Source organism: Lemur catta, chromosome 4 (genome assembly GCF_020740605.2).
Source record: "Lemur catta isolate mLemCat1 chromosome 4, mLemCat1.pri, whole genome shotgun sequence".
NCBI lineage: Eukaryota > Metazoa > Chordata > Mammalia > Primates > Lemuridae > Lemur > Lemur catta.
Genome location: NC_059131.1, coordinates 36,281,615 through 36,304,666, shown reverse-complemented (window position 1 = coordinate 36,304,666; position 23,052 = coordinate 36,281,615). Strand labels below are relative to the sequence as shown.

Below are 23,052 nucleotides of genomic sequence, written 5' to 3'. Positions count from 1 at the left end.
TCACTTCTTGCAAACACTATTCTATTGAATTTCAGCTAAACCTGATAAGACTTATTTGTGTGTGTACATGTACACACATATATACATACATAAGTAGCATAAAGGTAAGAATCAGAGGAAAAAAGAAGGAACGAAGGCTAGAAAGAGAATAGTGTCAGTTTTATCTTTTATGAGCTAGTCTTTTCCAGTTTAAATTGACACATATAATATGGACAGATATTTCCCCTTAAAAGCAGAAGTCTAGATTCAATAAATCTAAGAATAAAGATAAAATGCATACAATTTCTAGCCATCATTTTATATATCCAAAACAGTGAAGCAGCATGAATAATTCTCCATATTCTTGTTAACTCTCTATTTTGCTTCCAATACGAGATTTAGAATACACACAGAAAGAGAGAATGAACAAACATGCAAGCACCCACTCGCCTTTCTCTCTACAACTTCAGCAACGGCAGCTGGATTAATCCTTGACTAAACCTAATCAAATTCTCTGAAGCAACCAATGGCTGCTCCCAGTATCCCCCAAACTACATAATTTGTTCCCCTAACATAAGGCTTTGTCACCTTTGTGGAATTTAATCTTTAACATAAAAACTGGTTTGAATAACCTGAGTTCTTTTAATCAATAATTACACAGCGATGATTTATACTGTGTTCATTTAACGGAAATGATTTTGATGTCCAAACCTTCTCAACCTTAAAAACACTGCTCTAAATAAAAAAAACACCACCAAATGAAAATTTGTTTTGAAGATACAAATAACACTACTAATTTTCTAACTGTATCCAACCTGTTGATGATTGCAATGTTTGGTGAAAGCTGTGTGGCAGCTGAAGGGTGAACAGGGGTGGCTGGACACCACTTCTAAAGAAGTCTTCCATTGCTTTAGACTGCAAAACCTTGGTCTCCCAGAGCTGCACAGGAAAAAAAAAAAAAAAAAAAACAGTTTTTTTTTTAAAAAAAAAAGAACACCGAAATGTTAAGATATTACTAATTTTTAAAAATTTTTTAAAAATTAAATTGTCAGCTAATGTCACAATGAATGGGTAAGTACTAAGCTATAATTGAGGAGTTAGAACTGTATCAGTTTAAGCTGAAAAAACAAAAGACAGAAAGAGAAACTTGTAGTGTCTACAAACCTGCTTCAAGTCTTTTAAAACTTGTTCCTCTATACCTTCTTCAGCAAATAGGTCTCGCACTCGTTCGATTACATCTTCAATTATAGATCTGTAGAGTTTAGGCTACATAAAATAATTGTTAAAGTTTTAATTTCTCAAGTTTTAATATATTTAGCCTTCAAAGATATGCAGTTTACACTTTCTAATCGAGAAGTTTAAAGAAAAACCACCATAAAATGTTTACTAAGTACATCCTACTCCCAGTATAATCTTAGCCTTCTATAAATTGTATTAGCTTCAAACCCACAGTCTCAGCCCATCTACAAGGCTGAAATACAAAACTACAGTAACATATGCGCTAATAATCTCATAAAGATGTATGGGTATTGTTATGTTACTTGGCTTTTGTGTCAGTATTTAGCCTCTCCGCTCCTTTTTAAAAGGGAAATTAATTTAAGACAGCTGGAAATAGACCTGCTGTTTTCAATTTACCTTTTTCTCAAAGTGGCAAAAAGAGTCTTTAGGGTTCACCATATTATTTCCACAAATGTAAATAAACTCCAAACTATAAGACTGAGGTAAGCACTTGTAATAGAGTAACCAAAGCCCATCCCACTTCCAAAATACACAAAGTTCAGAAAAATATTCTGAACCATTGTCAAGTAAAAGTACAACGGTAGCAAAATGGATTTCCAAACAGAAACTAAGAAGGGCACGAACGAACCTTACCCTTCCACAATGTACACGTTGCAGAGACTAAATAACATTCTAAAATGCTTCCTAGTAAAAACATGTCATAATAACAAAATTAAGATTTCTACCGGATTAAGCATTGGCTACATCAACAAAACAATGAGCGTGTGACACATACACACACAGTCCTTCAAATCTATGTAAATTGTGCTTCACACCAGCTCCCAGTCCAAAATGGCAATGCTACGTGTGCTGACAATACTGATCTAGTGGAAGTTCCACTAATAAGAAATGGCAAAACAGGAATTTAGTTGAGTTGCTCTTATTTCAAATTGCTTAATCAAGCCAAAATGAAAATTGCGGCATTCTGTCATAGGATTGCTTCTTCATACTACCCAGTAAATACCCTAAATACTCCCGTTCTTGCCAAGAGTAGCTACATTTTAAACTAATCCTTCTAAAGATCCAGGGTAAGCCTATGAATAGGCCAATCAGTAACATTTAAGTATGTTACTCACAAGCATCTGCATTAAAACTAAGTGCCTCTAAATTAGTTGCTTCTTCTCAGTTTACCCTGATAAAGGAATACTAAATTGATGCTTCAGTGTTAGTCTCAGCTACTGTGATCACACTTAAAGCTAGACGAAAAAACTCCTAGGGCTAAAAACATCTTTAAGATCTGCCCTCAGAGTATAACAGGAGTAGTCAAAAAGAACCCATTAGAACACAATTTTTCCAAATCAAAATAGGTACTGAACATAGTTTCTCTGCTAGGACTATAGTCAGTCCTTACATTACTTTCCCTATTATCTTTATTAAAACTATGTATAGACCAGAAATTCACCTTAACTCCTTTATTTAAAAGAAAATACACTCTCCTTGGAATTTACAATCAGGTAAATTGGTAAACCTGGTAAATGTAAATTCAAGTATAGTATACATATTTTATATATCTTAACACATTATCATAAAATGGATATAAAGTAGTATGCCTCTAAAAACGGACTTTTTATGCTGCACATGGAATCCATAAAATAATACAGATCTGGACAAGCACATTGCCTTTCACAAAACGTGAAGTCTATTGAGATGAATTGATAATGAAGAATCCTTGATTATTTTTCTTTAATTCGAGTTTTAAGATCGATGGTGTCCTAAGTGCAATTTAGCCTGTAAATTCTCACTGTGAGGTTCAGGAGCCCATTCGGGGTAGCGGGGCAACGAATGTGGGTTGTACACTTAAGCATTAAGATGCTAAAGGATGAAGAAACAGAAGGGTAGGGAAAGACACTAAAAATATGTGGTGGGGTAACATGAAATATGTTACGTATTATTTCAGGTTAGTAAAAAGCTTAGAATCACCGATTCCCATACTAAAATTAACACAAGTGAACTTGAGAATTTTCTAAACATATAGGCAGTCAGCAGTGCCAAGGGTGAGTTCTGCCTCCGAGCACCCCAACTTAGAGGAGAAAGGACGCCTCTTCCGGTGGAGCCAGGCCCAACTTCGGGCTGAACTACTGGCCCTCATCGGTTTTCTCGTACACAGAGGTGAGGAAGAGCCCCAGCTTTTAGGAAAGTCTGTTAAGCCCGGGGGGAACAGAGGGCGTACAGGGCTCCGCTGCCATGGAGCGGGAGTCCCAGAGCGCACCCCCCACCCGCGGTCCTGCTTACCACCGGGCTGCCGCAGGCCATGGCAGCAGCTCCCAGCTCCCGGCCGTCCTGCCCGCCCGGCTCGCGATGAGCTGCCGGGGGACACGTGGGGCGCATTTTGAACGGCCGTGCATGTTGCACGCGCAACCGCGGAGGACGCCAGGCATGCGGCAGGGCAGGTGAGGACGATGATTGAAGGGAGCGAGATTAACGGAAGACTCCGTGCCAGGGCGGAGAAGGGGTCGGCCTGCGTGAGCAAAGAGGCCAGCTTTGGGCTGGTCACATGACCCTTGAATGGCCTGTATTTCCTCAATCTGTGAAATAAAGACTGAGAAAACAGGGGAGCGGCAATGCAGTGGTAGATCCCAGTCCCACTCACTGAAGCTCTGCAGCGGGTGGGGAGAAGAAAGAAGGGAGACCAGTGGTATCTGTCTTCTCCCTTTACCGACTTTCATTCCTCCCCTTACTCCCCACTTACAGCTGAATTCCATTTTTTGTTATCTAAAAATATAACAAGAGCCACAAGACTGGTTCTCCAAGTGTGGTACAGCAGCATCAGTATCATCTGGGAACTTGTTAAACATGCAAATGTTGGAGTCCCACCCCAGGTGTACTGAATCAGAAACTGGAGGAGGGGTCCCAGCATTCTGTAACTTTAACATGCTCTCCAGGTGATTCTGATAGGTGCTAAAATGAGACCCACTGTCTTAAGACAAGGATTCGCAACTTTGGGCACACATTAAAATCACCTGGGGAGCTTCAAAAAAGTTTGGTGCCTGAATCCCCTTCCAGAGAATGATTCTAATATGCAGCCAAGGTGGAAAAACCACTGCTAAAACAAAGTCAGCACGCCAATACCAGCCAGGCTCCTTTTCCTCCTCAGGCAGAAATCACCCTCTTTCGGCCTCCAATAATAGTTCCCTCCCTCCCCTGAAGCACCTGGCATCTTGGGCATACCTTACCTAGCTAAGGCTGAGGGTAGATGTAAGCACAGATAACCTGGAGGTTAGAAAGGGGAAGACGTCATCTATTGCCACAACTCTGCCTTTTCAACAGCCTTTCTAGCTTGCAGATAGGTCTTTGACCTAACCAGATGGTTATTTGATGATTAAAAATCCTATTAGGTTTAAAATTGACTGTTAATTAATTAATTAATTAATTTGTGCATCTAAATGCAGTAGAGCTATTTATGCCCTACCACTCTGTATTTGATTTGCCTGGGTCAGGTACCTATGGTTTGTGTGTTTCCAGAAGCTGATTTATATGACACCTTTTAGAAAACTTTCCTAAGTTGAAAACTATTAGAAATTTCTTTTACAAAAATCCAAGACATTTATATGGTAATTTTTTAATGTTTACCTGTCTACCTGGCAATTTACTACCAGAAGTATTCCAAGTGACTTATCTTTCACCCAAAGTAGAAAAGCTAAAAGCAGCCATTGATTCCTACTGATATTAAAAAATCCAATTAAATTATTCAAGCTGGGAAATAAGAAGGCTGAAAGGTCTCTTGTTTTTCACCTGTTTCATAGCAAGATTTTAAGTCTTTACTCCTAAATGCATAGGATTGGTAAGCACCTAACTTGCTGTGACAGCATACTGTTTTATTTTACCTCATTATATACGATACCCTTCTCAGGGCTATACGGTAGATCATTGCATATTTTTGAAATTAAACTTGGACCTTGGCCCATAAAAAGTGTGACTAAGTTGAATTGTTATTGCTTATTACACTTAGTATACTCATGTGATGGAAAGGTTGTGCAACACTGGGAGAGAAGTATTAGCAACTTTTCATTTGACCCCTGCAATCTGTCTGAATAGTCACTAGTAATTTCTTCCCAGTAATAGACAGTGACCATTAGAGGAGGTATGCTTTAAGACAAGTTCTAGGTAAATCTAAGTTGCACATCTGCTATGGGACCTGTGGTAAACAGCCTCCAAGATGCCCCCGGATATTCACAATGTGGTGTTGTCCCCTCCTATATTGTACCATGGTTTGTCTGGTTTACCAGTAAAATAAAGCAGAAGTGATGGCATATCACTTCTGAGATTAGGTTATAAATAGCTGTGGATTCTTTCTTGGGCTTTCTCTCTCTTTCTCTCAGATCACTCACTTTTGGGGAAGCTAGCCATCACATCATGAGGATACTCACGTAGCCTGCATAGAGGTCCATGTGGCAAGGAACTGAGATTCAAGCCCATAGTCAGCAAGTATCAAAAACCTGCAAACAATCACATGAGTAAGCTTGGAAATAGATCCTTCTCCAGTTGAACTATCAGATGATTGCAGCCCTAATCGACAGTTTGACTGCATCTTTGTGAGATACATTGAACCAGAAGTACCCTCTAAGCATCTCCTAGATTCCTGATCCTCAAAAACTGTGTGAGATAATAAATATTTCTAATTTTAAGCAGTTAAGTTTTGGGGTAACTTGTTACACAGCATGAGATAACTAACACAGGACCCATTCTCTGATTGGACTGTGACTAAAAGAGACTTGGTTTTCCCTCATTGGAATCTCTTGAGTACCCTCATCAGTGACAAGAGTATTTGAAAAATATGTAAAGGAATCTGTATGAACTGAAATTTGATAGCTTTGACCAAGGATTATCATTAAACAGGCAATCTGTTACAGTCATGTAATGGTCAGATTTCTTTTGTCAATTTTTCAAACTCAAAGGGGAAATGTGTTGCATACACAAAGCACTTTTGATGCTACAGTTGAAATTTCAAGGCCCCAAAGCCTCAGTGAGGCAATTTTACAGTGACTATTTTTTATGTTAGCAAATAGAAAATAAAAAAGGAATGCTGAGCCTTGGTCCTTCTTTGAGTACTTATTTCTTTTAAATTACACCTGTGCCAAAGCTCTTCCCCAACTGCCCATCACAGGTTAGAGCATCAGATTTTCATTTTCTCCTGCTTTGTTTAGGGACTATAATATATATTTAAGATATCATTAGTAATAAACACCAGTTTTTTCCAACATTTAAGCAAATATTAATAATAAGATTAATTTATTTGCATTCTGTACATTCTCATTACTTTTGCCTGGATGTTTTAGTCATATTATTCCAAAAGTAAAGAAACAATTTCACTTTGCTTATTGTGAGAAAAGGCCACATTTATGAAGTCCTTTTGTTAGATAAAAAGGTAAAGAGACAGCCTATTATCTTTTACATATAAACTTTATAGTCAAATACAGGGTATTTCAACAATAGACTCTATATAATATATTTCTTGGTACTGAAAAATACAAATTGGTCTTTGAGCATATGGCTTGAGACAGCAAATATTCATAATTAGTTTCCAAACATTTTGCAACCAATGCACTAAACCCAGCAGCATTGTGTTTCTCTGCCTCTGTTTCATCTTTTATACATCTTCCAGGAAATGAAAAGCCAGATAATCTCTGCCTCATCCTGTAACTTTGAAACAGTTACAATGTTGGCAGTTCTGACATATTTTACTCTGCACTTTTGTAACATTTTCCATTTTCTAATACAACTCCAAAATCAACTTACTTTATTTGAACATCAGATTCTATTCCACCATGATGAATCCCTCCCTTTACCCCAATAGGATTTCAGTTAAAGTGACCATAGGACACAATGCTATGGCCAATTGGTGACCTTATCACACAGTGGGACACTGTTAGTAAGCACATCACTGCCTATTTCAAAATATTTTAATATTCAAGAGATGTAAACATTGTGTACATACGAAAGTTACTGATTGTAATTAACTCATGGAACGTATGCAGGATGACTTCAAACACAATTTTCCTCATCACTACTTTTTCAACATTCTCATCAGGGCTTGATAAGGATTCAGTAATTTGCTACCTAACAAATGATTCCATTTTCATTTCTTTAATCATAATGCATATAATCATACATAAACATGAAATATTAGCAATGATAATGTTCATTGTCTCCAATTATTTCTCCAACCTAAATTTACATTTAAAGAAGACAGAGATAAAGAACAATAATCTGAACTTAAGGCTATGACCTGGAGAAAACCAACCAGCTTTGTTCCCACAATAAGTGTCCTTTTCTTCTTTTCTAATTTGTCTCATTTTATAAAGTTTAAATGGCAGCATCTTGAGTAGTCTATATTATTGTCTTAGGTGCTTCAAATATTAGGAGAGGCAGAGACAACATGGAGTAAACACACTTTTTCCTATTCTTTCTGCTAAGAACAGCTAAAAATTCTGGATATTACATATAAAAAAAATAAGAGGACTCTAAAAGGTGAAGAGAAGATGAGAAAGCAGTTATGGATCTCACAACCCCGAGAACGACACAGCAGTGAATTCCCCGCTTTTCTTTTTGCCTCCTGTATCCCATACCAGCTGCTGGTGAGGCTGGCAACCCAGAAACATCAATGCTCACAGACAAAAAAGAAAGCTACAGCAAAAGCCTGCTTTTTCTAGGCAGAGGACCAAGAAAGGGTCATCAAGACAGAAAACTTTTAAACAATAACCACTCTGCTCTATCCAAACACCACAGAAAAGCACTGTGGCCCCTCTCCCACCCCATCACCCCTACTTGTCATTGTGTTTTCTTTTGGCTTGGGAAGTGGGCAACATCATGGTCCCATACATTTAAGTGCACTGTGATTACAGTTCCATTTGTTCCCTAAGTTGTAGTTCCTAGCGTAGCCATGTAAGAGGTTCCTAACAAATACCTGTTGTCTTGTATCTGTTTACTTGAGGTGAAATAGTAATTTTTTATTCAAATGTTTTTCCTTTAAGGTTACAATTTATTCATATGTGGATACGTCAAGAAATAAAGCACCTGATATTGTTTCAAGTACAGGGGAAAAACTTTCTGCAGCTACACAATGGTTCCAAGATATTTCTAGCAAGAGACAGATGCTTTCATTTCACAATAAGAAGGGGTCAGATGTCGGGTATTAAATGAGAAAACATGGTCCCTGGCTCATAGTAGCTGCTAAAAAGCCGAGGGTGCTTCCTCTCCACTTTCACCAGCTTTCAAAAACAAAATTAAATCAAATTTTGAAAGAAACATTTTAATCTTTTCAACCTCTTAAAGATATATGTGGGTGTTTATTTTTAAAAAGCATATTTCTAACCATAAGCGTGATAGATTTTAAATTTCTTGAGGACTGAGGCTGTATATTATTCATCCTTATGTGCCCCTTGAGTTCCAAGTATAGTACCTCAAATATGAAAAACATTCATTAAAAGTTTTTGATATAAATGTATTTTTAAATTGTTATAAAATGGAATTTCTAGCCTATTTGTGGGGGGTGGGCGGGAATTAGGGACTAAAATGCAGCTATCCTTGGGAGAAATCGTGCATTGATCTAAATTCATCCTATCATTCATTTATGCAAGTGTTTTTTATTCAACACATAGGTCATAAGCTCTGGCCAGGGACTAGCCCCGTACCACTGGCATTGCTACTACCATCACCTACCACCACCCTGTAGACAGGCCTCTTCCCAGAAAATGGGACATTACTGTGGGCAGACCCACCCCGATCAAAATCCCAAACAGGGTGAGGAAAAAGAAAAATATGCAAGTATTTACATTATAATGGGATTAGTACTAAAAATTACTGATGAGGATCACTAACCTGAATGAGAAGGGCTAGGGAAGGCTTCCTGAAGTTGGCCCCCTAAACTGAGATCTCTGGAATGAGCAAGGGACAAAGGAAGGCGGTAGGAAGAGTGTTCCATGCAGAGGGCACTATCAGCCAGAGTTTGGGGCTTGAGAACATGGTGGTTTGAGGCAATAAGAGCAGTTCAGTTTGGCCTGAGGATAGAGAATAAGGCAAGTTGTAGCAAAAGCCAAGGCTGGCTCATAGGCAAATGCCAGATAAAGTGTCCCCCACTGACTGCAGTGTGGAGAGTGAACTGGAGGATGGCCACACTGGAGGCTGAGAAGCAGTTAAAGGTTTGTGGGCCATGGAAGAATAAGCAGCTCCATTTAAAAAGCCTGCAGCAGAAGCAAAATCCGAGAGGAAAAACACCAAGATCTAAGTTACTGATGTATACCTTTTCCTGGCACTCAATCATATAAGGCAAAAGGGGGGAGGGGAGAAGACCCCCCTAAAGCCTTGAGTATGTATAAGGAGAAAGGGCTGGAGCATCCACTGATGGAGGAAAAGGCAATAAAGAGAGGACTACAAACATCATTGAGTTCACAATTTTACCCAAGGCCATGTCTGATCCCAGTGTGAGTTTAATATAGGATTTGTCCTTTTCCACAATGAGTACTTAGCAAAGCCTTTGAAAAGTGTTTCAGAATATCTCAAAATGATCCACTGGAGAGGCAGGCTCTTGGCATTTAACAATACCACTGTTCAAAGATGCTCTTTCCTTGTCCTTTTCATGGCACTTGAGGACCTTTGGGTGGAATTCTCTCTGAGCAGTGTGAAAATATCAAAATAAAGCTCTACAGAAAAGGACAAGCGCTGCAACGAGGTGCCATCTCCCACCCCCACCCAGCCACTCACAGATCTGTGGCATCTCTCTCAGAGATGAAAAGCAGAACTGGAGACTGAATTCTAGAGTGTTCACAAATGGATTTCCCAAATCAGAGCTACCTTAACCATTTATTCCCTGTTACAGGGAATTGATAATCTCAGTTCCAAAATCACAAGAATGCCCTTGTTCGGGTCAGTATAGCTGATATTCAAGCATTAATACCAGTAAAGAACACATACTGAAAGATGTGATGGAGGGGTTCAAGAAAATAAAATTAAAGTCAGTTGTAAAGGGTCCTTAGAGAAATAGGACTTGTTGTCTGTGGGATGGTGAAAAGTCTCTGAATCTAGTTCTTAGTTTCTGAGAATGAAACTAACAACTAATTAATACCATGGATAATAGGTTTGCATTGATCTGTACCCGTACACCTGCCTTGCCTCCTGTTGCAGTGGGCGAACTGTTTGTGCTCTAATCTAAGTCAGCCCCTCTGCTCCTACCTGGGGTCTCATCTCCTCTCATGCACTCAGATATACGGCCCTAGCAATTGTCTCTCCTTTACATCATTAATTTTCCTTTTACCACTGGGTCACTGCCAATTTGCAGAAGTATCCGCCATCTAGTGGGGTACCAAGGATGGGGCTGGGGGACAGACAGCCCTGGGTGCAGGCCATAATGGCATGTACCTGTCTGTTAAGAATTTAAACACAATAATGAAACAACTAAAAGTCAGTCTGCTTTTGATTATCACCATGTGCTGGCAATTCCAAGCAACGTCCAAAATAAAATTCTTCCTTCCCCCCTAATTGTTTTATTGGTATATCTTTTAAACAATGTGGGCAATTACTGTTGAGTTTTAATAATGCATATGAAAGATTCAAATCAGCATATTTTAATTTCTTAGTGCTTAAAAAACATTGTATCTTACATGGAAGTTAATTGCAAGAACTCTCAGTTATACAGTTGCACCCCTGACACATGTGGACTCAGATGTACATATTCATTTTAGGAATTCATAATGGCCCAGAATTTTTCAAACTTGTTTCAGATGTAAGTTTTGTCTTCATCCCTTTTGGCACTACATATTCCTTGCTTTAAACCATAGATTTAAAATAAACAGTCATTGTAAAGATGAAAAAATAGAACTTAGGTTACTTTAATTCTGTCATTCTATGTGATCATTTGGAGTTTCTATTTGTACCTTTAAATTAAAAGAGTAAAATGGAATGATAATTGCAAGATGTAATATTTTTGTTTAGCAAGTTTTGTTGGTTACTTTATCCATGAAATATTTACCATATTTGAGCAATAATGTTTTTAAATTGAAGTTTATTCTTCTATTTTAATTGTGAATTGTTTGGTTACATGGCTTTGAAATGATTCCACTTATATAGTTTGCTATATGAGTAACATGTTTTACTGAGATAAGAACTTGGAATGTACTCCCCTGCGCCTCAATAATGTTACATCATACTTTATCAGACCCCATATATGAGTTATTGACCTCAACCACTGGACTCCAAAATACAGCCAAGCACCACGTAACACAGTACGCACTGACGACATACTGTGTATAAGATGGCGGTCCCATAAGATTATAATACCCTATTTTTACTGTACCTTTTCTTTGTTTAGAGATGTTTAAATACTTATACAAATACCATTATGCTACTGTTGCCTACAGTACTCAATACAGTAACGTGCTGTTACTGAAAACAGGTGTGTAGCCTGGGAGCAATAGGCTACACTATATAGTCTGGGTTGGAGTAAGTACACTCTGTGACATTCACACAAGGACAAAAATTGCCTAGTGACGCATTTCTCAGAACATATTACCATAGTTCAGCGACACATGATTTACCTATAAACCTTCTGACAGACACTTTGAGAGCTTAGGCGGCGGCAGGGCTGCACTCTTCCCAGCTGCTTCTCCAAAGATTGAAGCTGGAGCTGTGGCCGGTGGCAGGGCCATAGTCTGTCAGCCTTTGGGGTCACCTCCGAAGCCTCACCGGCCAACACCCGCGCTGCTGTCTGGCGTCCAGGAGCCTTATCTGCCGTCGAGGAGCTCTGCCAAGAACCACTCCTACTCTCTTACGCCTCACACTTTAATTAGCCTTTACTTTCCACAGATGCCTGCTTTCATCTTAATTGAGCAACTAGACTTTAATAATTGTTGAACTCACTACGAGGTTAATGGAGTTCGTCTCTCAAGTGTATTTATTCCCTGTGAGATTTGTTCTGGTTCTTCTCCTCCTTAAGCATTGTGGGAATAAAATTCCCTTTGTGTGGCAACAAACCATGTGATTCATGAAATCACACTTTGATCACCTCCTTATTTTAACCGCACAAAACGGTTTTGGGTTCTGTTTTGTTTTGTTTTGGTCCATGGCAGCCTGGTGGTGCTCTCTGCTCCGCCAGGCTCGGGTTGCTCTGCCCCGTGGGGGCACGGCCAACAAAACGGTCTTAAAGCTAAACAATGAATCAGAAAAATCAAACATTGCATTAATAGTATGATTTAGCAGTTGCTTAAATTGTACCTTTTGCAGATATTTTCATTTTATTAAAATTCACTTGTTATTTACTAAACAATTATTTACATAGAATATTATCATATCAGACTAATAAAGAACCAAAGTTCAAATGGTTAGGTAAATATAAAAACGATGACTAAATAGTTCTGGTTTTTTTTTAATCCTGCCGGAAGTTGTGGGCATTCTCAAGCTTGTGAAACCAGCAACTGGGTTATAATTATTCTGAATGTGATAACAAAATCTGAAGTGGGATTGCCATCCCAATATGAAATGACATGGACCCAGTGGAGCTCAGCCAAGAAAAATTTTAAAACAAAATAAGAAGTAATTGAATCAATGGCTACATTTATTTTGAAATATGTGATGCCTGCATCATCACACATCCAGCTAATGAAAATTCTGAAGAAATACAAGCTGGTACATCCAAAGCACTCATGCCAGAAACAGCACATGATTCAGATGACCTGAGCTAAAAGATGACAAGAAATCATTTTCTATAAGCACTGACAGAAAGGAAGAGAAAAAGAATGTTTTAGCAAGAGTCAACATTAAGAAGATAAAAATAATAATCACCATAATAATGAAGAAAGAGTCACGAGTAGAGACAAAGTTATGAAGATTTGGATCCTAAGGGGTGTGGAAGAGAAGTTAAAAGATCTCAACCTCAGCAGCTACTGTGCCAGTGTTCATATTCACAGCAAAACTCAAAAGAGCTGAAGAGGTTCAAAACATGCCACTGCAAAATATGCTGCTTTGGCATATTGATTATTTTAAGCTGAAGGCACTTGAGAAGCAGCAGATGCAGGAAAGGCTCTCTGACCTGCTCCTTTCTACCCAAAAGCAGATCATGAAATTTCTCATGAAAAAGGTGCCTTCCCTGTACTAGAAAGAGAAGAACATTCTTATCACCAGAGACTAGCAGTTGATGCCAAAAGAAACCTATATATCAAACCTACTAAAATAACCCTTATCTTTCCTTAGTTTCCCCCATGTATTTCCTAGCCACTGTCCCACAATTTGATGCCTGTAGCCCAAGCCCCTTTGTCTTGACACATCCCCAGTAATGTCCTCTGTGCAAAAAGTATATAAGCTTTGTGGCCTAATGGCTTCTTAGGGTCTTCATTTTCCTTTTGAAGACTTCCCTCCATGTACATGTAAAAGTATTAAATACAATGCCTATGATTTTCTCCTGCTAATCTGTCTTATGTCAGTTTAATTCTTAGGCCAACCACAGGAACTAAGAGGGTAAAAAGACGTTTTTATCTCCCGCCAAGAGCCATCTACTCACTGGATCCACACCTGCCTGAATTGGCTTCATGACCATCACTTCAATGACTGTTTCTGTCAAGGACACCAAGTTCCATGTTGCTAAACCCAATGGTCAACTCTTAGTCCTCCGCTTACCCTGTTGGCACCATTTGAGGCAGCTGCACTTGACCTCTGGGATACCATTCTCTTATTTCTTCTTCTCGAGCTACTCTTCTTCAGTGTCCTTTACTGCATTGTCCTCATTTTCCTGAACTCAGCGCTTCAGAGAGCCCAGGGACTTGGTTCTCAGACCACTGCTGTTCTTTATATTCACTCCCAGGGGATCCCATCCAGTGCCCCCAGCTCTAAGTATTTACGTCTCTCAGAGTCACATCTCCAGCCCACTCTCTTTCCTGTCTTACACCTCCAATTGCTACTGGCTGTCTCCACTTGGATGTCTAATGGGCATCTCAAAGTTAACAGTCCACACCCGAACTCCTTATCTTTCTCTCCAGATCTGCTCCTACAACAGTCTTCCCCTCCTCCATAAAAAAAAAAAAAAAAAAAAAAACCTCCATCCTGGGCACAGTGGCTCACACCTGTAATCCCAGCAGTTTCAGAAATGGAGGCAGGAGGATTGCTTGAGCCCAAGAGTTCAAGACCTGAGCAATATAGCAAGGCCCCATCTCTACAAAAAAATTTAAAAATTAGTTGGGCATGATGGTGTGCAGGTGGAGTCCTAGCTACTCAGGAGGCTGAGGCAGGAGGATCCCTTGAGCCTGGGAGTTAGAGACTGCAGTGAGCTATGATCGCACCACTGCACTCCAGCCTGGGCAACAGAGCAAGATACTGTCTCACAAAAAACAAACAATCAAATAACTCCAGTCTTTAGTTGCTCAGATCAAAAATCTGGGATTCACTTTTGGTACCCTTTTTTTCCTTGCACCCCACATCCAATCCATCAGCACACACTATTGGCTCTATATTTCAAATATGCTCTGAGTACAACCATTTTTCCTCTCTCATCATCATTCCTAATCATCATCACCTCTCACCTGGTGCTACTGTCTGAATGTTTGTGTCCCCCCAAGATTTACATGTTGAAACCCAACCTCCAAGGTGATGGTATTACAAGGAGGGGCCTTTGGGGGATGATTGGGTCATGAGGGTGGAGTCCTTGTGAATGGGATTAATGCCCTTATGGAAGAGGACTGAGGGAGCCCTTTCACCCCTCTGCCATGTGAGAACACAGCAACAAAGTGCCATCTATGAGGAACAGGGCCTCACCAGACGATGAATCTGTTGGCACCTTGATCTTGGACTTCTCAGCCTCCAGAACTGTGAAAAATAAATTTCTGTTGTTTACAAGTTATCCATTCTAAGGTATAGCAGCAGGAACAGACTAAGACACCTACGTATTGCAACAGAATCCTAAGTGTTCTTTCTGCTCCTGCCATTGCCCCCCTTTTATGTCCATAGAAACATCTTAGCATGTGATAAAGTTCACATCACTCCTCTGCATAAAGCCTTCTAGGGGCTTCCATCTTACTCAGAATAAAATCCAAAGTACTTACCATGGCCTCCCCTGACCTGCTCACAATTCCTCTGATTGCTGCTTCCCCCACCTGCATCCCCCACTGCCTTGCTCACTCTGATCTAGCCACCCAGCCTCCTCTGCCCTCCATGAAGTCCTTCTGACTGGCTAACACCCTCTGATCCCAGCGCCTATGTGTTGGCAGTGCCTCTGCTGGGTGCACCCTTCCCTGGGGCATCTGGGTGGCTCTCTCCCTCATTTCTTTCAGGTCTCTGCTAGAATGTCATCTCATCAGAGAGGACATCTCTGACCAACCTATCTAAAATAGCATTCTTGTACCATTCTTTGTCACTGTACCTTGCTTCATATTTCTGCATAGCAATGATCACAACTTGGTATCTGTTTATTGTCTGACTTCCCCAACTATTATATACCCTGTACAAGAGCAGAAATTCCCTGGTTTTTTGATTGCTCATCCCCAGTGCTTAGAAAAATGCAGACATATCTATCTGGCATTTGATAAACATTAGAATGATCAGCAAGGTGATTAATTGGAACTATGGTCACATGGCATTTTGAGGTGACTCCAAGTGGCAAACTGTGACAGCTAATTTCTTAAGGAAGCCTTTTGTATTATACTTCAGAATGTGGAAGACATCTTTGGGAAGGCCTCATGTAACTCACAGACTTACTCATGATGTAAGATTTTTGAAAATAGAGTGTCCTAACAGGCTTTATAAAAGAATGACAACATCTGCCCAGAAAGATTTCTAAGAGAAATGTAGAGCCCATCTTGAAAAGGACAATGCTCGTTACTGCTTTCTGAGGATGGAAACAGTGTGAAGGCTTGTCCCTGAGTCAAAGTAGCATAGAATATTCTGTATTTGTTTGTTCTTACCTAAGAATCTGAAGATATAATACTGGGCTGGAGTTTTCTAAAGAACACATTGACCTTGACACATGCCAAAACAAGATGAATTAATTATATTTTATTAATCTTTTAAAGTAGGACTATTTAAAGTTTAGTAACTCTCATTAGAAAAAGTTTGTTGGAAATCTTTGGACAAGAAAGGAACCATTTTTCTGTCTCTTTCATAGTTAGAAATGCTTAGAGATAAGCATAGTATTTAAAACTTTGGGATGCGTAAAATTGTATTCAACAGCATTTTTAGACAAGGCATTAAGAATACTTTAAAGTGTTTGTCTACTGCATTAATTTTAATTATACTCCACTGGACTCACAATGCTTTGAAATGCTTTAAAAATGCCCCCAAGATCTTTTATTAATCATAATAGAAACACCACCAAATTCAAAAGCTAGTGTTTCTAACTCTGGGTAGCATCGGCTTGCCTACGAGCACCCTCTTCTGTTTCAAGAGTGTACTGCAAATTACATTTCAGGAAATTTACAATTCTGGGTAGCACAAAGGGGGCTTCTCAGGAAAATATCAACACACACAATCATATTATTTAAATAAGCCACGCTTCCCTCTGAAGTTTGGAAGGCTGTGCCGGTGCAGATACATGAAGGGGAAGTAGCACACCTCGAAGTGTAATGGTGAGTTGCCCTTCTTCCCCAGGAAGTCTCGTGGAAATAACTTTAATCTTTTAAAACAAGAGGCAATTAATTTAATCAGTTTTCCTTTTCTTTATAGATGGAACCTAATTTTAAAGGCACAATATTACCTGCAGCTTTTATCTATGGTATTTTTTTTTGACTCAACTATTTGCTTCTGACCAGCAATTCTATCTTGCTTTAAAAATTAATTACAAATTCTTATTTCAATGCCAGTTTTAAGCAGGAACTTACCAATACACTTGTAACAAGACAAATTCTTGTTTCATATAACCCAGGGAAATATGCAGGTCATTAGGTTGGGCCCCATGAAGTTGCCATCAAGAGTGGTAGATATTGGCAGCTGCAAGTGGTTCAACTGAATACACATAGCCATATGTTTTAGGACCCTGGCTAAGGGCACCAAAATGTCCTTGACATGGAGTAGCTGCAGAGAATGGGGAGGGTCTAGGAGAGACAACATCAAAATCTATCTTGGGTCTACACAAAGGCGTAAGGGCAGGCTAGCTAGAATTGAGACAAAACAGGAAAGAATTGATTGGTAGGATTTGGAGGAATGTTGTTACTAATATTGTCAGTCTTTGTCATTAATCCTTTTGTTTTTCCTGAAGAACTAGAGGCAAGCCTTGTTAATGCCAGCAGTGGCTAAAACAGTGCTTAATGATCTGGCCTCTATGAAGTACTGATGCAGTTTTCAAATACTAATTTTAATAACTAAAAATTTAATTTCAATATGAGGCCATTTCCTATAAAAAGTGGGGTGGAGAGGTTGTTAGGTTGTTTTTTATCAGCACTGACTTACTTTCGTATCTATTATGACCCTCCCTCACCCTCCTTCCCCATCCACATACCCACCTGAAATATATTCTGTACAGTTATGTAAAACTAATTTTCTAAACTCCAAAAACTTTGCTTTTAAACACACATCAACTCTAAAGTACTACTATACAAGTTGCCAAAGTTTGAAAATTCCATGGAATTCTCCGGTAGACAAAGTTTGCCTGTCATCAGGAAAATCTGTGAAAAACTTTGAATAGAAGTCCTGTCTAGCTCATTCATCCAGGCTATCAACACCTTTCATTGTCTTTGAGTTACTTTACAGCTCTGTAAGTTGTAGAAAACTGATAGTAATCACATGATCCTTGTCCAGAGAAATACAAATTAATCATATTAGAGTAGGAGGAATTATTGACTATTGTCCTGTACATAGATCCATTTTGCATCTATTTGCAAATTTATTTCAGAATTCTTTACTTCCTATATGTCTCTGCTCTTTGAAGAATTCTCCTTGGAACTGGTTATAACGTCTTACCAGTTCCCTCATTAGTTAATGAGTTAAATGAAATCTTGTGCACATAGTCATCTCATACCTTTGAGTCATGATTATACCTTATTTTTAAAATCATCCTTTATAACATCATCAACTATAGTTTGATAGTGTCATTTTTCCAGGATCTGCCATGTTCACTGACTCCTTAATAGTGAGGCCATGTACATATGCCTGACAGAGAGTCAATTGTTTAAGGTTATTGAAATTGATTTCATACCTTGAAAAATATTGCCCTAGGCCTTGCAAAAGAAGATATAAATCCACAGCAAGAATCATTTGAAATGCATCTTTAATTTTAGAAAAATCAATATGTAATCTACAAAATATTTTGTTACATGATTATTAAGGCTCAATCTGTTTCATATTTGTATTGACAGGACATAAAATCATATTTAGAGTAAAACATTATAACAGTCATTGTTAAGGAAGACCTCCCAACTAAATTTATAATAAATGGGGCTGTATCATAAGCACAGATCCAGAATGAAGGGAACTAAATCCTAGAATAGTCTAATATATACAACAGGTTGAAAATTCTAGCCTTTATTTATGTGCTAGAAAGCATTGTTTTTTCATAACTTTGTTAATGAATAAACTGTTGTAATTCCCATAGAAAAAGGAAATGTCCTTAAATTCAGATCTGCACAGCTGATCATGTAATGATCAACCCATGAATTCATTTACACAGTTAATATGATCCTGTAACTGAAAAGGTGACCATACCAAAACAATTACAGCAGAATAACTAGTCATGAACTGGTAAACTCCTTGGAAATATGCTAATTTGACTCCAAAATGGTCAAACTCTTAAAGGAGTGATCTAAATTAAAATGCTAGAAAAGGAGTATTCCCTCCTTTACTCCCTTTCTTCCTCCCTTCCCTCCAAAGTAGGAGTTTTTTGAAGATCACTATTCTGGCAAAGGAGATTCTACTTTTCAATTTGAAAGTCTAAATGGATCCTACCTGATTTTTCACTTAGAGCTCTGTAGTCACATCTGACCTCCTGCCGTTTCTGAGGTCAGAAGAATTGTATTAAAAAGGCTCTCCTCTCTACACAGAATGTTAATTTAACACTAAGTAATGAATATTTAAAGTCCTAATAGATGTGCAAATTAACAATTATGCGGTAGCCCCCTGCTGTTAATGCTATCAACCTTTGCTGCAGAAACTCCATTTGAGCTCTCAGTCTTTTGTTATTATATTTTCAACACTGAATCCTGAGATGCTCCTGAAGGCTGGGTGGCTTATGAGTAAATGACCCTAGCAGGGAGGCACCCACAGATACTAGTCATCCTGTGAAACATGAGAAGCAATTAACGGAACACTTTGCTGAATTTATTTTGAGGTGTAAATATTCATTAAGTTCATCCAAATCAGATTGTGAGTTCTTTATGGGCAGGATGCCTTAAAACACATCCAGAAAGGAATGGCAGTCATTAATTAACCCAGCTAACTTCACTGCGATTGTGGTGCAGCTTCAGATTCAGCCCGCCTCCATGTGGGTTCTGAGCAGACTGAAGTCACGCCAGAGTGTGCCCACACCAGATGATAAGGAAAGATGGTGGAATTTTTTAAAAGTGACATACACACACAGATTTGCCCTCCTATACATCAACAGTGAATCTCAAGCATATGATATTATGAGCAATGCATCAAGTGAAGTTAAAAAGAGCAATACCAATTCATTTTAACCAGCAACTTTTGCATTCTTCGCCCTTTACAGTAAAATAATGAAAAGCAATAAAATCTGCTGGTGGATACAGACCACCATAAATGTTTGTTTTAATCTGTTTTTTAGACAGATTTAAATGAATGTAATACAACATTAAATAAAACGTATGAAATAAACTCTGTAGGCCAACAAATAAATGTTGTTTGGAAGAACATTATATCAGTTTTGACTCAAAACAAATCTGGCAAATGGAGAAAAATATCTCCTAATTATATTTGAGATTCAACATAAATTGAAGGTGTATTAATACCACACAGAGGAGTTTGTTTCTCAGACTAAAAAATACCTAGAATATAGACTTCATAAATTTTAAGACTCTGAATTTCATTGTAAATACTAAAAGGAGATTAAAAGTAGTGTTATAATTGCTAATGCCATTGACTTTTCATTAGGAACCAAACTATTATAGTTATTTTCTTGACTTTGAAGAATAAAAATGTTGCCTCTTAGAAATCTAGGTAAAATAATCTAGTATTTTTCACTTTTCTCATCTTTTAAAGAAACATATTCTAAATTAAGCAGAATTAGCATAAAATAGCATGATAGCAGAACTAGCATAATATAATCATAATACAATTTAGACTTCTACTCAAGAGAGGCTTGTGTTCATTACAACTAATACTTTATCAAAACACATTTTTAGAGTCTGTACTTTTGGAAAACAATATTCACAGACTTTAAAAATTCATCTTTAATGTACATAAATATTTTAACTAGTGTCCAATATTCAGATGCCATCTTGAAAAAAATCTTGCCAAGCAAAAGGAAATACATCTTAGTGACTTGTACTAAAATATGTACATCGACAGAAATAGCTTCTTTGCAGCACACACCAGAATACAAACTTATTTTGAAAATGATAATACAGTGGGGGAAAGACAGGTACCAAATACAGCCAATGATTGCTTAAAAATGTGGTAAGAGGACAGGAAGATAAATAATTCAAAACTGCAGATACTTCCAGATCTCCATTTTAGTTTGTGGTTTCAACATCATTCTACACCACATTTCAGAAGCAAGTAAGAGGGAAAATGAAGTATTTTGGGTAATGTCTCCTTTGATTGCCTTACCCTCTGCTACAGGTACTAACACGGCAAGAAGAGATAGGAATAATAAACAGGGCACCTACGTAATCCAGGGTGCGAAAGAATCACCCGCTGAGTAATCAAAAATCAAAAGCCCTTTGGCCAAACAGGGCTGCCAGGTCATGTGACACATAATAGTGCCTTTGAGTTTGAGTTTCAATAGAAAGCAAAACATCACACAAATTATAGACACATTTTAGATCAAATCTCTAGGGCAAAAACATATCAAAAGCATAAAATACAAATTGTTTGGTTTTAGGTCTACACTTCTTTAACACAGTCAGTGGACCTGTCCTAAGCCCACTATACAGAAGTCATTTCCACTATACGGTAGCAGACCTTGGTGTGGTTTTTGTGAATTACATATTTGACAAGGGGGTGGTCATCATTTACTCTTGCTACTCCTACTGAGTTACACAGTCACCAACTTTATCTGGATCTTCTCCATCGATTTTAATCCACTTCTTTTCTATTTCAACCTGTCATGCAAAAACAAAACATGGGCAGTATTAACAAATGCAACACAGAACTAACTTCTCTCAGTCTTATTTCATATATAAGGACTGTTGCCACCTCACCCTTTGGACACAGACATAGCCCTCCACCCTCCTATAGTAGCTCCCGAGTGAGGATCTCTACTGTCCTCGTGGGCAACAGTGCTCTCCCAATCGTCCCCTCCAGGGCCAAATCTTGAAGAGGACTGAAACTCTCTTTACCTCTAAGTCAAACATAGCTTTTATAAAATCCACACAGAATACATATATTGATAAGACATTTACAGATCTGGCTAGACACATGATCAATTCCCCCAAGTATCATATATCCAGCCATTGTCTTGCCTGAGATTTATAATACACTCAAAATTAGCTCTTTAACAAACTAGTTTACAAACTAGTAAACCAGCTGTGCCAAACCATCTGTCTTCCCTTCACATCATTTTTTTCTCAGCTCAAATGTCACCTCCTCACGGAGGTCTTCCAGGACTACTCTAGATAAAGAAGCCCTCTGTCACTCTCTATTGTGTTGCCCTATTTTATTCGCTTCTTAGAATTTGTGGGCTAGGCATGGTAGTTCACGCCTGGAATCCTAGCACTTTGGGAGGCTGAGGTGGGAGGATTGCTTGAGGCTGAGTTCAAGACCAGCCTTAGCAATGTAGAGAGACCCCATCTCTACAAAAAAAGTTTTTAAAAAATTAGCCAGGCATAGTGGCGCATGCCTATAGCCCCAGCAACTTGGGAGGCTGAGGCAGGAGGATCTCTTGAGCCCAGGAGTTTGAGGTTACAGTGAGCCATGATTGCTCCACTGCATTCCACATTCCAGCCTGGGCTCATGGCAAGACCCTGTCTCAAAAAAAAAAAAAAAAAAAGAATTTGACATTTGTTGAAATTATGTTATTTATTTGTTTACTAATTATTTTTTGTTTCCTCCCACTAGAAGGTATACTCCATGAGGACAGGGACCTTGTCTCTCTGCTCACTGCCGGGTCCCCACATGCAAAGCAATACCTGGCACTTTGGAACTGCTCAACGTATACTTATTAAATGGCAGAAAACATTTTGAAACTGCCACCAGGTACAGATCAACTTGTAAATACTATTAAAGCTAAAGGTACTTTGGTAATTTTGAGTTGTCCATTAAAACTACATGAAACTGGCATCTAGGGGAATTGGAATAAATGCAGTCTCTATGTGTGCTTAACTCACGTCTCAGTAACACATAATACTTAGATACCCAGTGCTATAGGCCAGGTTCCCCAAGAAGCAGACTCTTGAGATGGAGATTTGTGTGCAGAGAGTTTACTGGGCAGTACTGTTAGGGTCAACACCCATGGAGGAATGAAGCAGGGAAGGGAAGCAGAAGGGGCCAAGGGAGAAGCTGGGCTGCAAAGCCGTGGTAACCAAGGCTTCAGCCAACGCCCTTGCCCCGGGAGAGCTGAAGCTGGGCTGGCCCTGCACTTAGCCCAGTTGATGCAGAGGGGCCTTTACACCCCTGCACCTACCCATCATTGGACACAAGCTGACCCAGGAAGGGGGCATGACCTCAGGCAAGGCAGCTGTCTTCAGCCAGGGCAACTCCCAGCTGCTAAGGGAA

The 23,052-nt window shown here is 38.9% G+C and overlaps 1 protein-coding gene across 5 annotated transcripts in view; it reads right to left on the bottom strand.

The window, feature by feature from the left end:
• Positions 1-23,052, bottom strand: part of STON1 (stonin 1) — a 103,052-nt gene that overhangs the window by 34,297 nt on the left and 45,703 nt on the right. For 4 of the 5 annotated variants that reach the window (XM_045549563.1, XM_045549564.1, XM_045549565.1 and 1 more), the window contains exon 4: positions 18,416-21,440. In XM_045549563.1, coding sequence (XP_045405519.1) covers positions 21,366-21,440 — 75 coding nt within the window. In that variant the 3' untranslated portion in view covers positions 18,416-21,365. Of the gene's footprint in view, positions 1-794; positions 919-1,143; positions 1,246-18,415; positions 21,441-23,052 lie in introns of those variants that run through there. The other variant, XM_045549568.1, reaches the window with a different exon arrangement.